The sequence below is a fragment of the Odocoileus virginianus genome, unplaced genomic scaffold, assembly GCF_023699985.2.
Source record: "Odocoileus virginianus isolate 20LAN1187 ecotype Illinois unplaced genomic scaffold, Ovbor_1.2 Unplaced_Scaffold_2, whole genome shotgun sequence".
NCBI lineage: Eukaryota > Metazoa > Chordata > Mammalia > Artiodactyla > Cervidae > Odocoileus > Odocoileus virginianus.
Genome location: NW_027224264.1, coordinates 7,287,418 through 7,304,852, shown reverse-complemented (window position 1 = coordinate 7,304,852; position 17,435 = coordinate 7,287,418). Strand labels below are relative to the sequence as shown.

General features: G+C 40.8%; 1 protein-coding gene and 1 pseudogene across 1 annotated transcript; one reads left to right on the top strand and one right to left on the bottom strand.

The window, feature by feature from the left end:
* Positions 1-1,915: 1,915 nt before the first annotated feature.
* LOC139033337 (NADH dehydrogenase [ubiquinone] 1 beta subcomplex subunit 1 pseudogene) lies at positions 1,916-2,090 on the bottom strand (annotated as a pseudogene).
* A 3,988-nt stretch (positions 2,091-6,078) lies between these two features.
* Positions 6,079-17,421, top strand: FRMD7 (FERM domain containing 7). The gene is made up of 7 exons (XM_020872177.2): positions 6,079-6,215; positions 6,760-6,907; positions 10,894-10,989; positions 12,322-12,485; positions 13,877-13,945; positions 14,064-14,139; positions 15,215-17,421. The coding sequence occupies exons 1-7, from the start codon at positions 6,079-6,081 to the stop codon at positions 16,307-16,309; spliced, it is 1,785 nt and encodes a 594-aa protein (XP_020727836.2). The 3' UTR covers positions 16,310-17,421.
* The last annotated feature ends 14 nt before the right edge of the window (positions 17,422-17,435 follow it).

Genomic DNA, 17,435 nt, shown 5'->3' with positions numbered 1-17,435 from the left:
AGGTTTTAACTACATCATGCTGGCTGCAGTGGTGAAAACAGAAACTTGTAGCAAGTCATAAATAAGCCATAGTGATCTAATGTAAAGTATAATGAATATAGACTGTAATATTGTATTATAATTATGTAATGTGATGAATATCACTACAACAGCAATCATATTGCCACTTATAAGTGTATCAAAGTAACACAATGTTATAGTCAAATTGATTCAATTGAAAAAAGAGAGGAAATAGACCTTATGAGGGATGGTGGAAGTGGCGAGACCAGATAACAGGCGATGGCAGGAGAGAGACAGGGTGGTAGTTTGGACCAGCATGCTCATAGTGAAGGTGCTGATGCTCTTGTGCTGCCTTCTATCATTAATGATATTTACCTATTTGTACATCATAGGTCTCTTCCTAGATTATCAAGAGAAAAAAAAGCATGGTCTTATATGTTCCTATGTTTTCCTTAGAGTCAGCATAGGGCTTGTGCTTAATATACAGAAAGATTGGTGTGTGATGTGTGTATGTGTCTAATTTATTTTTTTAAAACAGCTCAATTGTGGTATAATTTGCATACTATAAAATTCACTCATTTTTAAGCCTGTAACTCAATGGTATTTTGTAAATTTACAGAGTTGTGCAACCTTTACCACAACCCAGTTTTCAAACATTTCCATCATGCCAAAAGAGATCTCTCATGACCATTTGCCCATGCTCAGCCCAGCAACCACTAATTTATTTTCTGTTTCTGTGGATTTGCCTTTTCTGGACATTTCATGGAATCACAATGACAAAATATGTGGTCTTTGGCATTGGGCTTTTCTTACCAAGCATAATGTTTTTGAAATTCATGCATGTTCTTCTAACATGAATCACAGCAGTCTGTTCCTTTCTACTGCTGAGTAGTATTCCATTTTATGGGTGTACCACATTTTGTTTATTTACCCGATCAGGGATGTCTGGACTGTTTCCAGTTTAGCTATTATGAATAATATTATGAATATTCATGTACAAGTCTTTGTGTGGACATGTGTGTTCATTTCTCTTGGGCAGATTCCTAAGCATGTAATTGTCTCGTCTTAAGGTAAATTTAGGGCTTCCCAGGTGGCGCTGCTGCTGCTGCTGCTAAGTCGCTTCAAGTTGTGTCTGACTTTGTGTGATCCCATAGACGGCAGCCCACCAGGCTCCCCCGTCCCTGGGATTCTCCAGGCAAGAACCCTGGAGTGGGTTGCCATTTCCTTCTCCAATGCATGAAAGTGAAAAGTGAAAGTGAAGTCGCTCAGTCGTGTCCGACTCTTCGCGACCCCATGGACTGTAGCCTACCAGGCTCCTCCGTCCATGGGATTTTCCAGGCAAGAGTACTGGAGTGGGGTGCCGTTGCCTTCTCCGCCAGGTGGCGCTAGTGGTAAAGACTCCACCTGCCAATGCAGGAGACAGAAGAGACGTGGGTTTGATCCTTGGATAGGGAATCTCCTCCGGAGGAAAGCATGGCAACCCACTCCAGTACTCTTGCCTGAGAATGCCATGCATGGTCAGAGGAGCCTGGTGCGCTACAGTCCCTGGAGTCGCAAACAGGCAGACCTGACTTAGGATCTGAGCATGCGTGCACAATGACTGTGAATATTGAGTGCCTTCTCATCTGTTTTGTTAACCATGCCTATGTTTTCTTTGGTAAAATACCTATTCAAATCTTTTGCCAATTTTAAAATATGTTGTCTTATTGGACTTTAAGAGATTTTTATATATTCTTATAAAAATCCTTTATGAGCTATGTAATTTGTGAAAATTTCTTCCAATCTGTGGCTTGACTCTTCATTTTCTTTGTGTATGTGTGTGTGCATTCTCTCTCTCTCTCTTAAAATAATGAATATGTTTTTATTTCTCTTACAATTTAAAAAATGTGAACATTCTGTGATTCAGTCACAGCCTTTACTTCCAGGTGACTTCTTCATTGGATTTCAATGCCTTTTTATATAACAGACTCCTGTTCTGGAAGGCAGGTTAGCTTTTCATCATTATTTTTGTCTAGATAACATCCAAAGGCAAATTCCATAGGGACAAGTATATGTACCCAGTGGTCATGCACAACCTGAAGTAAATTCATTATCAATGTTGCAGACTTGGAGCCAACAAAAACCCCATGACCAAGGGCAGCAGTGAGCCCAGCCACTGGCGCCAGCTTGTTCTCTTTTTTAAAATTGAAGTAGAGTTGATTTATAATGCTGTGTTACTTTCAGGTGCATAGCAAAGTGATTCAGATATACATTGTGGTTGTTGAGTTGCTAAGTCGTATCCAACTCTTTGCGACCCCATGGACTGCAGCATGCCAGGCCTCCCTGTCCCTCACTATCTCCTGGAGTTTGCCCAAACTCATGTCCATTGAGTTGGTGATGCCATCCAACCATCTCATCCTCTGCCACCTTCTCCTTTTGCCTTCAACCTTTCCCAGCATCAGGGTCTTTTCCAATGAGTCAGCTGTTCACATATATACAAGTATATGTACTATATACATATATACACATATAGATATACACTCATAATATACTTTTTCAGATTCTTTTCTAAGTTACTACAAAATATTGAATATAGTTCCCTGTGCTTTAAGTAGGTCCTTGTTGTTTATCTATTTTATATATATATATATATATATATATTAATGGCAGTATATTCCTGTTAATCTCATACTTCCAAGCTATCCATCCCTCCTCCCAACTCCTAATTTCCTTAATTCTGTCTTTTGGAGTGTGAGAATTTTTAATTTTGATGGGCTTTCACTTTCCTAAGATGTTTTAGTCCATCATGTTTTTTGATGTTTTGTCTAAGAACTTTTCGCCTAACCTAAAATCAAAAGAACTTTTCTCTCAGTTTTCTTCTAGAACTGTTTTAGGGTTTATCCCTTGGGTTTAGGCCTATGATCCAGTTTGAATTTTTTTGTATGTTTGCATGGCATATGATTGTGAAGCAGGAATTCAACTTCTTTTTTTTTTTTTTTGGCGTGAGGATGTCCATTTCTCCCACTTGTTGAAAACACAATTATTTCCCCATTGAATTGTCTTGTCATCTTTGTCAAAAACCCAACTGACCATAAATGTAAGGGCTTATTTCTAGATTGTCAACTATATTCCATTGACATATGTGTGCTTATGCTATTACCACACTGTATCATTTACTGTAGCTTTGTATTCAGCTTTGAAATAGAGAAGTATATATTCTCCAGCTTTGTTCTTTTTCCAAATTGTTTTGGTTGTTTTGCATCCTGTGCATTTCCATGTTCATTTTAAGATCACTGGTCAGTTTCTACCCCCAAATTTGGTGAGACTTACACTGAATTTATAGATCAGTTTTGACAGAATTACCATCTGATAAATATTGAGTCTTCTAATCCTTGAATCTGAAATGTTTCTCCATTTATATAGACCTTTGAAAAATGTCAGCAATATTTTGTAATTTTCAGCCCACAAGTTTTACACATCTTTTGTTAAATTTATTGGTCTTTTCTTCTTTACGTGCTATTGTAAATAGAATTATTTTTCTAGTTTTCTTTCTTCATTGTGCTTTGCCAGAACATGTAAATCCAAAAACTTTGTATATTGAGCTTCTATCTTGCTACCTTGCTGAACTCATCTATTACTTCTAGTAGCTTTTTGTTGATACCTTAGGATTTTTTATGCATAGGACCATGTTGATTACAAGGAAAGACAGTTTTATCTCTTCTTTTTCAGTGAAAATTCTTTATATTCTTCCTGTCTGATTGCACTGACGAATCACTGGTAGAATGTTGGACAGAAGTGGCAAGAGCAGATATTTTTGTCTTTTTCCTGGTTTTAGGGGGAAGCACTCAGTCTCTCACCATTTAGTATTAGCTGTAGGCGTTCCATAAATAACTTTGTCAGGTTGAAGATGTTTTGTTCAGTTTTCTGTTTGTTGAATGTTTTTATCATGAATTGATGTTGGATTTTGCCCAGTGCTTTTGCTGTATCTATTGAGATGATAATGAGTTTTTTGGTCCTTTATTCTGTTAACATAGCATATTACATAAATTAACCTTCACACGTTGAACTAACCTCTCACTCTTAGAATAAATCCCACTTACTCATGATGTATAATTCTTTTTATATGTTGCTGGATTCAGTTGACTAGTATCTTGTTGAGGATTTTTTCCCTCTGAATTCATGAGAGATAGTAATCTGCAGTTTTCTTGTGATGTCTGTGTCTGGTGTTGGTATCAGAGTAATACTGGCTCATGAATGAGTTGGTAAGTGTTCCTCACTCTATTTTCTGGAAGAATCTGTGAAAAATTGGTATTTGTATCTTATTTGAATATGTGATAGAATTAACTAGTGAAACCATATGGGTGGACCTGATTAAATTTGAACGAGATTCGTACATTTTCCAATGTGGGCAAAACAGAAATAGGTAAAAGAGCCATCAATTTGGTCTTTTTAAAAAAGCTTGTTATATAGAGATTTTCATTCTAATGTGGTTTTTTTAAATATACAAGCGTGCCTCATCTGTCTAAAAATGAGCATGCCATCTGTCTAAAACACAATAGAAAACCAAGACAAAAGAAAAATAACTCTCTAGTACTCAAAATTGATGCCCCATGTCCATGAATTTTACTCAATAGGAGAGCACCACATTATCCCATGGAGAGTCTATTTACTCTTATAGTTCATAAAATCCTAATAGGTTTGTATATCTGGATTAACTTTTTTCTTTTTCATTTAAAATGTGAATTTTAATTGTAAAAACTGTTTTGGGTTCCCATTTTATGGTAGATTAGAAGTAATTATTTGGAACCAAGTAGAGACTTCTTCAGGGGAAGTCAATGACAAGAAAGTGATTCTTATGACTCTGACACAGAGTGAAAAGGCCTAAAAATTATAAAGAACATGTAAGAATTCAAAAACCAAAACAGGAGACTTCCCTGGTGGTCCAGTGGTTAAGACTCTGGGCTTCCAATGCAGGGGGCATGGGTTCAATCCCTGATCAGGGAACTAAGATCCCACATGCTGCATGGTGTGGCCAAAAAATAAATAAATAACAACGTCAAGCCATTTACTGTAGGGGCAGTAAATATCTACCTCAATTGTATTTGTAGGCACAGTGTTATAATAGACGTTTATAACAATAAATTGGATACATTTAGAATAGAATGTTATGAGCAGGAATAAACTTCCAGTGATTTGGAAAAACAAGAATGATTTCCAGAATGATTCACCTACTGGGGATTCCATATGGTGGGGTTTTACTAGATTCCCAATGTACAGAGTGATGAATGGCTGTGACTGGCTTACATTGTAGTTGGGATTTATAGTCTCCTTAATAATGTCGGAGCAATGCAGAGTGAGGTTAGGGGGCTGTCTTAGTTTGCCAGGGTTACCATAACAAACAATAACAGACTAGGCGACTTAAATGACAGAAATTTATTTTCTCACAGTTCTGGAGGCTACACATCAAAGATTGAAGAGTCAGCAGTTTTAGTTTCTTCTGAGGCCTCCCACCTTGGCTTGCAGATGGCTGCCTTCCTGACGCATCCTTACGCAGTCTTTCCTCTTGTACCTGCATTCTTGGTGTCTGGCTGTGTGTCCAAATTTCCTCTTCTTAGAAGGACACCAGTCAAATTGGATTAGGGCCCACTCTACTGTCCCATTTTAACATAAGAATTCCTTTATATGCCCTGTCTTTAAACACAGTCATATTCTGAGGTAATGGGAGTTTAGGAATTCAACATACGACTTTGAGAGGGAGGACACAATTCAACTCACAACAGGGACTGATCAGGAATAGAAGAGATCATAAACAGAATGTGGGAGAAGAAAATAACATTCATCTATGATCCTGGAGCCTCTAAGACCTACACTGTGTCTGTGACTTCCTATGTTGAGACTTCATAAAAGCCCACTGCTTCTGATTTGAAGGAGAACCAGTTAGTTCTTCCCCCACTACTCATATCCTAAAACAAAACAAACACACATCAAGTGTGTGTGGTGGGAGGTCTAGGGCTTCACTGGCTGCCAAGAAAGGGCTGGGGGAGGTCAGAGGGTCTGTTGGGTGCTCCATTTCTTAACTCATCAATGGTAATGTGCAAAATGTCACTTTTCTGTCATGCAGCAGAACTGGGAGACTTTCATGAAGAAACAGATAGGAAACATTTGGCACAAACCCGGTACTTACCAAACCAAGATGATTTAGAGAGCAAGATTGTGCACTTCCATCAGAAGCACATGTAAGTTCTTTCACTGGCACCTGTTTCCACCTGTTCCCCTGGCGGGAAAGACTGAAGCCAGGGACAGACTCTTAAAAGCAAGCTTTTAAGTCAGAGAAGCTTGGTTTAGTTCAGTTCAGTTGCTCAGTCGTGCCCAATTCTGCCACCCCAAGGACTGCAGCATGCCAGGCCTCCCTGTCCATCACCAACTCCCAGAGCTTGCTCAAACTCATGTCCTTTGAGTCAGTGATGCCATCCAACCATCTCATCCTCTGTCGTCCCCTTTTCCTCCTGCCTTCAATTTTTCCCAGCATCAGGGTCTTTTCCAATGAGTCAGTTCTTTGCATCAGGTGGCCAGAGTATTGGAGCTTCAGCTTCAGCATCAGTCCTTCCAATGAATATTGAGGACTGATCTCCTTTAGGATGGACTGGTTGGGTCTCCTTGCCGTCCAAGGGACTCTCAAGAGTCTTCTCTAACACCACAGGCTCAAGAAAACGTTGAGTTCCTCTTGGAACTCTCGGGGTGGAGGTGTCATTCTTGCTCATAAATTCTTTCCCCTTGCAGTGGCAGGAGCCCAGCTGAGTCTGACATTCTGCTACTGGACATAGCGAGGAAGCTGGACATGTATGGCATCAGGCCACACCCCGCCAGCGATGGTGAAGGGATGCAGATCCAGCTGGCTGTTACTCACATGGGTGTACTGGTGTTACGGGTAACAGCTCCTTTCCTTTCAAGTCCTCAGCTTTGGGGGTTATCTTGGCTCAGACTTGAGTGTCCATTCTCAAGGTGACCCCTCCCCTGAATTTTCCCACCAGCCAGAAAGGGAGGCAGTGCTTGGAAGAGTTTGAGGTAAGCTCCCTCCCCTTGATGCAATGTTTTCCTTTTGCAACCTAGAACTGACTGTTTTCTCAGAAGCTCACATGTTAGATCAAGCCAGCATGGTGGAGAGATGAAGTCAAGAGGCTCTTCAGAACTTTTAGACCCTAACCAAGAATACAGATTTTGGCATCCTAAAAGCCCAGCTTGTGACATAAAGTGCATTCAGCCTGTCCAAATCTGCCAGAAACAGCCCAAAGAGTTTCCCACTCAGTTACTAGTTAAGTTGGAGGTGCCCGGTGCTAACAAGTAGGGCATTAGCGCCCAACCCTGCAAGAAATCTTTACTGTTAACAGACTCATCCTTTCCCCAGGATTCTGTTTGCCAGGTTAGAAACCAACTCAGAACTCTCTGGTCCTCCATCATCATTAATCCTCATGCCGAGGAATGGGGCCAGAGGCTATTTTCAACAGTTTTTCATTCTGTTTAGACTTCTATATCTGTGAGTATTCAATGAATTCAGATCCAAAGTTAAAGTTTAAGAACCTTCAGAATGATAGGCAGATGCCTGGACAGGTTTGGGAGTGAACCCCCTTGTGAGAAAGCAAGGGATGGCTTCAGACCCACTGTCCTCCAGGACCGAATTATAGCACTGAAATAAGTCACAGAGCAGGTCAGGTACAGACTTGGCTACGAAAATCTTCACTTTTTAATTTATTTGGTTGTAAACTTTACAGCCTGAGACTCACATTGATGGCCAGAAGACCCAATGGACCACAGGCATATCTGTTCACCCAGGAGGGAATTTTTACCCAGCCCATGCTAATGCTGATTCATTTTTTTAAAAGATAAGCAACAAGGATATATTATACAGCTCAGGGAAATATAACCACGATCCTGTAATAACTATCTCAGCTTTTTATTTAATGTTGAAGTGTGGTTGATCAACAGTGTTGTGTTAGTTTCAAGTATACAGCAAAGTGATTCAGTTTTACATATACATGGATCATTCTTGCTGATCCTGATTCTTGCTCTTTCCTGTTGCATGAGAGAAGTGGGTGAGGGGAGGGGAGCAAGATCATCATGTTGGTTGTGATCTCTTTCAGTGTGACTACTTCTGTGGACAGTTGGGAACAATACAGATGGTCTATTTTGTCCTCCATGAAATCTAGTCAAAGAATAGTCATGTACTGAGTGCCTTCTATATGTATTATTGTATTATTTTCTTTAAAAACAGTTTCATTGAGCTGTAATTTGCATACCATGAAATTCATCTGTTTTAATGGTACAATTCAATGAGTTTGAGTATATTTATAGTTGGGAAGGAATCCATTCATCTTTCTATCACTATATTTATTGTATATTCACTCTGTGCCAGGCACTAGAGCTACAGAGGTAAATAGGAATGATCCTGACTTCATAGAACTTAAATTCCAGTAGGAGGAAGACAGTTAAGCAAGTAATTATAAAAAATGTGATATGCTTTGTGCTAGAAGAAACACAGGATGATATGGTAACACGTGCGAAAGGGACTTAACATTTAAGCAAGACTAAAGAGATAGGTTGGCAGATGGAGGAGGGTGTTCCAGGGAAAGGGCACATGGGCAAAGGCCCTGAAAAGGATAAAGCAAAGTCGCTCAGTCGTGTCCGACTCTTTGTGACCCCATGGACTGTAGCCCACCAGGCTCCTCTGTCCATGGAATTTTCCAGGCAAGAATATTGGAGTGGGTTGCCATTTCCTTCTCCAGGGGATCTTTCCAACCCAGGGATCGAACCCAGGTCTCCTGCATTGCAGGCAGACGCTTTACCATCTGAGCCACCTGAACTGTGGTGAAAAGGATAAAGGATGACATAATTAAGAAGCTAACATTAAGCATGACACATGGCTCCTGTCATTAAGATAGATAGTCACAATTTATTTTGAAAGACCAGAGAAATAATGGTCAATAGCAGACAATAAATAATCAAAAGCTAATCTATCATATTTACTTTAGTTGCACAAGTAATACACACAACAGAATAATGTGGTTACCTGTAGAGAAAGATTAGATGGGGACAGAGATAGGAGTGACACTGGTGGGAGTGAGACTTCTCAATATATATATTGTTGTACCTCCTTTGATTTTGGACCATGTGAATAAAAACCCAAAGAGTTAATCTGTTCGGATAGTCCAGGAGAGCTAAAGGAATTCAGAGGAGTTGGAAATGTGTGTGGGTTGTGACAGTGATATAGAATATCCTAGACGAGGTGCTACCAGAGCTGGCAAGGCTTGCCATGGGGAAGTCATTCTGGTAGGAGAGTGAGGAGACCCATGGGGGCAGTGGGAAAGGTACAGTTGGATGGAAAGGTGCTTTCTGGGAGTAATGGGATCAAAGTTATAGTCAGTATAAGGGCAAGAAGATCCAGCCAAAAGAGTTTCGAGTTGATGCAGGCCGTGAGTGAGGAGCTATTGAAGGTCTTGGAGTAAATGAGGTGGCAGGATAAATGGGATTTTTTAAAGCAGTTCAATCTGGACATACAGGAAGGAGTGATATTAGAGAAGCTATTCAGTTCAGTTCAGTCATTCAGTCGTGTCTGACTCTTTGTGACCACATGGACTGCAGGCACGCCAGGCTTCCCTGTCCATCACCAACTCCTGGAGCCTGCTCAAACTCATGTCCATCGAGTCGGTGATGCCATCCAACATCTCATCCTCTGTCGTCCCCTTCTCCTCCTGCCTTCAATCTTTCCCAGCATTAGGGTCTTTTCCAATGAGAAGCTATTGAAATGCAGGTTTCCCCTGCTTTGAAGGTAGAGCGTTCCTATGAAAGCTTTCCTAGCTGACATGGTGTAAAGTGAAGAAGCATTAACCTGAGGACACACCTTCCTAACGGATGCACAAGATAAATCGAGATAAAGTACTGACTGGATGCTGAGCTGCCGAGTGGAGTGTAGTTCCTGGGGAAGGAGCATAGAGATGCCACTCTTACTTCTTGAAATGTGCACTACTTTATAACACCTTGATGCAAAACAAATGCTGATTTTTATTTTTGCCTTTTTTTTTTTTTTTGTAAGAGCAAAATTCCTCTTTGGATTTCTTTCAGTCAGTGAAAACAGGTAATAATGTGGGTTTTTCGTGTAATAAAAGCAAACTTTTTAAAAGCAGGGAACCCCTCAGCTCAGTTCAGTCCCTCAGTCGTGTCTGACTTTTTGTGACCCCATGGACTATAGCACACCAGGCTTCCCTGTCCATCACCAACTCCCAGAGCTTACTCAAACTCATGTCCATTGAGTCAGTGATGCCATCCAACCATCTCATCCTCTGTCATCCCCTTCTCCTCCTGCCTTCAATCTTTCCCAGGCATCAGGGTCTTTTCCAATGAGTTGGCTCTTCGCATCAGGTGGCCAAAGTACTGGAGCTTCAGCTTCAGCATCAGTCCTTCCAATGAATATTCAGGGTTGATTTCCTTTAGGATGGACTGGTTGGATCTCCTTGCCATCCAAGGGACTCTCAAGAGTCTTCTCCAACACCACAGTTCAAAAGCATCAATTCTTCAGCGCTCAGTTTCTTTATAGTCCAACTCTTACATCCATACATGACTACTGGAAAAACCATAGCTTTGACTAGACAGACCTTAGTTGCCAAAGTAGTTTTTTCTGTGAGCTCCCTATTCTGGTTAGAAACCTTACCCTTTTTACTTGCATTTCAGAGCAGGTTTGTGTCCCACCTAGAATGCCTTCTCTGGCCATAGCTTCTACCTAATACAACTGGATCAATCTATACAAGAGATAGATCAAGGATAGCCCTGTTCATGTGATGCATTTTCCAACAGGTTCACATTGTCTTACAAACCAGCCTGTGCTGATATTCATCCTGAAATCTGCCATGTGTTTCTTTATAGGGAAATACAAAGATCAATACTTTCAACTGGGCTAAAATCCGAAAATTGAGTTTTAAGAGAAAGCATTTTCTCATCAAACTTCATGCCAACATCTTGGTAAGTAGCTTTTGAATAAATTCTTTTACTTTCTACTCACTTGAGATTTCTTGGTTGTTTCTGCAAATGGTTGGATTGTGAGTGGTGAAAGCTGGCTGGCCCCAACCGGTGATGTGCTTCCTCTTTTGCCTCTATATAAATAAACCAGAGCTTTGGTCAGATTTTCACTAAAGGCAAAACACTAAGAAATCCTATTGGCAGTGCAGAATGAGTAAAGCGATAGGAAAATGGGGTGGCTGGGATGAAAGACAAGCCTCTTTGACATCATTTTTTCAGGGATTTGATAAGTCAAATGAGGGTGCCCAGATCTAAGACTGTGTCCATATTCATTCAAAGTTATTTGCTTGATTTTATATTTTCATCTTTCCTAAAGCAAAAAAAAAAAAAAAGAACACCTACTATGTGCCAAATAACTGAACACCTACTCTTTCCCAAAGCAGGATGTGGGGATTGGGTATATATTAAGCCAAAGAAGCAATTATTGGGCAAGGCTGCATTGTACAGGGTGAGACAAAGGGGCTAGAAAGAATTTTTGTGACTATAAAGGAAATGGAAGATATGTATTGGCTACTTTTTTGACCTAAAGATAAGTCATGCTCCGGATCTTAGCCTTGGATAAAAATATTCATGTGAGCAGTTCAGAAGACTGAATCTAGTGTGAAGCTTGTGGAGAATCCCAGGGCTGTATCCAGAGACCTGGAGAGGAATGGGAGAAGGGGAGGAGCAAAGTGTATTGGGGATATATAGTAAGTCAGGGGATGGGGCAAACTTGTACTTTAGGTCTGTAAGACCAAGCTCCTCTGCAACAGACTAGGAGATGCTAAATGAGCATCACAGAGCATCATAGAACAAGGCAGCATAAAGAGGGAGAAATGTTTCTAGCTGGTATGTTACAAAGACTCGTGTATATGCAGTCATCCTATAAAGCCTACCATTTGTAAGAAAAATCTCCTCCCTCCCCCTTTCCTGTTGGTCATTTATAACTTCTTGTCACCTTGAAAGGGTGCCCTTTGATGTTCATTTTAACCTAATTTACAACTTCATAAAATGTTCCTGGCAGAGAAGAGGGGGCAAAAGGGGGTGTGAGGTGAGGAGGGTGTGCAGAGTAAGGCTTGCTTCATAGAGAAGGCTCTGTTTTTGAGCAGTGGCCCTGTCTGTTCCTCGGAAGGTTGCCAATCATTTGATTTCAGTAGGTGTGAAGCCTAAAGGGAGCCAAGTGGAAAATCAGAAGCTGGATGTGGACCCTGGACCAACAGTTTGGCAGGCGTTGGGATTTGAAGGTCTTTGATATTCTTGAAGGATGTTTTGCTTGATGGAAATTGGTTTATACAGGTGCTGTGCAAAGATACTTTGGAGTTCACCATGGCCAGCCGAGATGCCTGCAAGGCTTTCTGGAAAACCTGTGTGGAGTACCACGCTTTCTTCAGACTTTCTGAAGAGCCCAAATCAAAGCCCAAAACCCTGCTCTGCAGCAAGGGTTCCAGTTTCCGCTACAGGTAATTAAATGTTGCACATAAGCAAACTAAACACACAACTTCTTTTCAGTAACAGGGAAGGCAGTAGGAACAGCTTGAATTCTAGAAGCAATAAAGAATCCATTTCAATCACATAAAGGATGATATCCTTAACTGGTCATTCTCTGGGTAACTCATTAAGCCAATATTTTCTAACAGAGAGGCAAGGGGAGGAGTGCACCCCACTTAAGGGGTTAGATTAGAATTTCTGCAAGGATAGAGGGGCATATACTGTGGAGAAAATGTAGTGATGAACCGATTGTTTTCCTTATGTGCAACTTACATGCTAGCCATGGGAGGGCTAGTTCAACAACATCCTTTTGGTTATGGTTAGGCAAAAGCTAGGGTGAGAAAGCCCTGTAGGGCCTAAGGGATTAGAGAAGTTGGACAATATAGTAGTAGAGGCTCCATACTACATGTTAACACCCTGGAGAAAAGGAAGTGAGATTGAAATAAGAACTTGTTTTTACTTGAACCCACCAGCCTAGGAATTCTTTGAAAGACACTTTCAAACTCTTACTAAGAGTTCTAATTCAATGCTTCCCGTAAAGGATTTTTCAAGTAGTAGAAGCCTGCCTCAGTAAAAAGTGGGATTTTTACAACGTATATATTTTTATGGAATCGTTCCAAAATGTATTCTACAAATCGCTGTCTTCTTAAACAGATGCTACGAAGCATGTTTCGCCCTTTTCTTAATGACCTGAGTTATTATCAACAGTGCTTATAATCCTCAGCCAGCAGCTGCGATACAGCAGCGACCTCAGGGCCGGGGTAGCATGTCAGAGCCTGCACCAGAGTGATAAATGGCCCTGACTTTGGGGGTTTTATTATGTTCATGATGTCTTTTTTGGTTCTTGTGTTTCTCCCAGCAGTCAGCTGGTTTTCTTTGTTAGTGTATGTCTGACTGGAGCAACTTTCTTCTACTGTTTAGTTAGGTGTTTTTCTCCTGTCATGGGTAGGGAAACCAGACACATAGCCTCAATAGCAACTACGTGTAAATTTGGAGGAAGGGGAAAGGCCTTTAAAGGAAAGTATATTAGTTTTCAAGGCCAGAGTTTGTACCTGTTAAATAGGCCTGTTCAGACGCTTTTAAAAATTTTCTGGCTTCTGAGTAGTTGAGGTTGCTCTGCCCGATTCTCGGATAAATGAGTATTAATCACATGCTGGTCTGGCACGCTACAGTCCATGGGGTCGCAAAGAATCACACATGACTGAGCTGCTAAGCGCAGCACAGTAACGAGGTCAGAGATTCATGACATATGTCACTCATCCAGACTCTTTTGGTTTCAACAATAAATGATGCTTTTGAGTTTTCGTAGCCTACTGGCTTATGAAGAGCATTCATAAACTAGTTTATCTCATTTTTCTCACAGTGGAAGAACCCAAAGGCAACTTTTGGAATATGGAAAAAAAGGGAGGTTGAAGAGCTTGCCATTTGAAAGGTAACCTGGTTTTGTTTCTCTCTGTGATGATAATTTTTTCAGTTGAATTTAGAGTGTTAGAGGGGTCCTGTATTCATATGAAGACTATTTCAGTTCCTTCTCTGTTTGGGGATTTCAGGAAACATTACCCATCCCAGTACCATGAACGACAGTGCAGGTCCTCCCCAGACCTCCTCTCTGATGTGTCAAAACAAGTAAGGTTTTTGAAAATTTCTTCTTCTTTACGTAAGTGTAATGCATCCACATTTCAAATGCTTCCAAGAATTTACTGTGCCAGAATCTCCCAGTATGTAAAAAGGTTACTGTGATCAAATAGGCTAACTTCCTGGGGTCTGTGAGCTAAATATCTCCAGCCAATAGAAGACTGTTGGGTACACTGCTGTGTGTACTGTATGGACTGACAAGATCTGGTACAACTTCATATTGCAACCTGTATTGCTAACATCTTGCAAAATGCAGATCCAAATGAATTTCTATGGCTTTGTATTTTTGAAACTAAAAGCTTTGCCTTTTTACCTATGAAAATCTTAAGGCTTAGAGGAAGCTATGAGATCTTGGGTTAAGATTTTAAAGTACTTTTGCTATGTAATTTTGTTAATTTAAGAACAAAGTGCTATTCTCTTGGAACTGTGAAATGATGGCTTCATTTGAGTTTTATAGTATGAACTATGTTCATTTTTCTTTTGCTCTCCCTAAAAAAAAAAAATCTAATTAGAGGTCTCATAAACTCTGTCTTCATTCAAGTCAGAGGCAGTTTTTATCTGAAAGGCATCACAGAGTTATAATGCTGGAAGGTCCATCAAATGTTTAATCGTCTCCTGCCATTCACAGCCCTCCTCCCCACCGTTTTACAGAAGGGAGGGAGGAGGCTGGAACAGGGAGGTTAGGAGACTTACTTGAGGTCACAAAGCAAGTAAAGACAGAGCCAAGCCAAGACCAAAAGGCAGAACTCCTGGCTGGAGAATATAGCTACTCAGCCATACTGCTTGAAGTACAATGCTGGGGCTCAAGTAGATAGAGAATGTGGAGGCTGGGAGTGTGATGGTGTTGAGAAAGAGTAATGTTGCATCTATTTTGCAGCACATATATTGGGATGCGGTCCAAGTTAGAACCTTTTATGTATGTATTTATCAACCCTGGCAGAGAACATGGGTTGAAATGACTTTGTGAAAAACTACCTTTGCAAAGTCAAAGGCTGATTTAGATCCCTGTCCCCGCCCCAACCAAATGACTCTTTCCTTCTTTCACCCGCCTGTCCTTTCTCTCAAGGTGGAAGATCTGAGACTAGGCTACGGCAGTGGGTACTGCAGAGCTGTGAATGGAGTGCACGCCTCTGAGCCTGTGCTGGATAGCAGGAGGAGAAACTCCGCAGTGGAGGTGACGTTTGCAGCTGAGCTGGAGCATTCCAAACCAGAGGCAGATCCCATATCATTACAGCAGTCCCAAAGCAGTTCCTCTTTCCCTTTTATTTATACAGACCCAGTCTTTACCACTGACCCTGATCCTGACACTGATCCCAGAGACTACTTTGAGGAAAGGAGTCCTCTAAGCTCCTTCCAAACAAGCTCTAAGTTTGCTGACAATCCCATGAGCACATCTTCTGGCCTTACAAGCAAAGTGAGTCCAGCAAGGCAGCTTACTTACACAGATGTGCCCTATATTCCTTGTACTGGTCAGCAGGTTGATATTATGCCTCCCCAAGTCTTCTTTTATGTGGACAGACCACCCCAGGTGCCCAGACGGTCTCCAATCATGGCAGAGGAAAGGGAAGGACCAGACAGCTGTCTACAGTCTACTGCAGTGAAGTCAGCCAAAAGAAGCCCAAGGAACATCAGAATGAAGAGCTTTCAGCAAGACTTTCAAGAACTCCAAGAAGCTATGGCCAGGACTACTGGTAGGAGCAATGTGAATGTAGACCCAGAAGAGCAAGATCCAACTATAGGAGATGCATTTGCATATAACATTCAAGAGCCAACCCCTAAACGTTCCCAGAGCCAGTCAGACATGAAAACGATCCGATTTCCTTTTGGGTCAGAATTTAGACCCTTAGGGCCTTGTCCTGCTCTCAGTCGTAAAGCTGACCTGTTTACATATATGTTTGCAGAGCAGGAGTTTCCAACAGTTTTAATGGATCAGGGAGCTACAGAAAGGTATGTGCCTAGTGAATCCAGTGACTCTGAGTCAGAGATTCTTAAACCAGACTACTACTCTTTATATGACAAAGGAATAAGGTCACCCATGGCCAGAATTCGCTTGTCTTCTGGTAGTCTACAGCTAGATGAAGAAGATGAAGATGTTTCTTTTGACACATCAACTACTGAAGATAGGACTTTGCAAAAACCATGTAATTACTTTTTAGCCTAAAATGTGAACCCTATGAACATGTCCAGACCAGTTCCATGTTACTCACTTAGGTGAAACATAAGGCACTTTCTGCAAAAAACATTTTCTTTGTTACTGTTCACTAGTATTAAGGGAATCTTCTAAGCTTGGGCACCTAGCTTATGAAAGATCCAGCTACTGCCTCGTTCCTCAAGCCTCTCTTCTATTCCCTCTGAATCATTCTGGAACATGCCCTTTTCTCACCAGCCCTGAGGCAGAGTGAGGTGGGTATTTGTCATCTCTATTATACATTTCCCCATAGAGACATTATAAATGAAGGTCAGGTTCCTCAACACCGAAGAACAATAACAGTTAACAGTATGGACTGGCATACAAAATTGGCTTCTGATATAATTTAGTGATAACAGACTGTGGCTGTGTTGATCATTCTGTTCTTAAACAATACCGCAACTAAAGGTTTCAGTCCTCATTATTTGTGTGGGGCCCAGTAAGAATGGTTCTGTTTTATGTTAAAAGATGTCAATTTTTATAACATATACTAGGGGGAGCATGGCCCTCTTGTACTTCAGGAACAGAAGGAACATAGATCCTTTCAACAGAATACAAGTTTATAGTTTATCTAGGACTTGGCAGAATTCTAAACCTTGGAAATTCATGAACTGATCAGTTTCTAAAACCAGGCATCTGCTGATGAGGACAATATGATGTTTGACTTATTCTCTATTCTTAACTAGCTATAATATGTAGTGAAAGATAAAAGTTAACATGTTGGTCTGTTAATCTAATTTCTTCTGCAAGAATTTATTTTTTTCCCATATCTTGTTGCATGCATGTAGGCAAGGAAATGAGATGAATAGCATTTTAATAAAGAGTGATGGAAACCCATTTACTTAAAAAACAAGTTGTAAGTATGAACTTCCTTTGGTTTTAATCAATTTCAGAAGTGATTGGCTCTAGCCTATAATTAAGGGAAGGAACAGTTAGAGAACAAGGAAAAGGAGGGAAGCAGGTGAAAATGTATAGTCAGGGATGGAGAAGTGGAAGAAATGGGGTTTAAAAGAAAAAGGATAATACTCCACACTGAGTTAATGAACCAAAATTCTATTCTTGACCCATTCGGGATTTCTCTATTATTCCCCCTTGGAAG

Coding starts and splice junctions, on each gene's coding strand:
- FRMD7 (XM_020872177.2), top strand. CDS start 6,079: ATGTCACTTTTCTGTCATGCAGCAGAACTGGGAGACTTTCATGAAGAA. Junction 12,486..13,876: donor GGTTCCAGTTTCCGCTACAG/GTAATTAAATGT, acceptor TTTTTCTCACAG/TGGAAGAACCCAAAGGCAAC. Junction 14,140..15,214: donor TCTCTGATGTGTCAAAACAA/GTAAGGTTTTTG, acceptor CTTTCTCTCAAG/GTGGAAGATCTGAGACTAGG.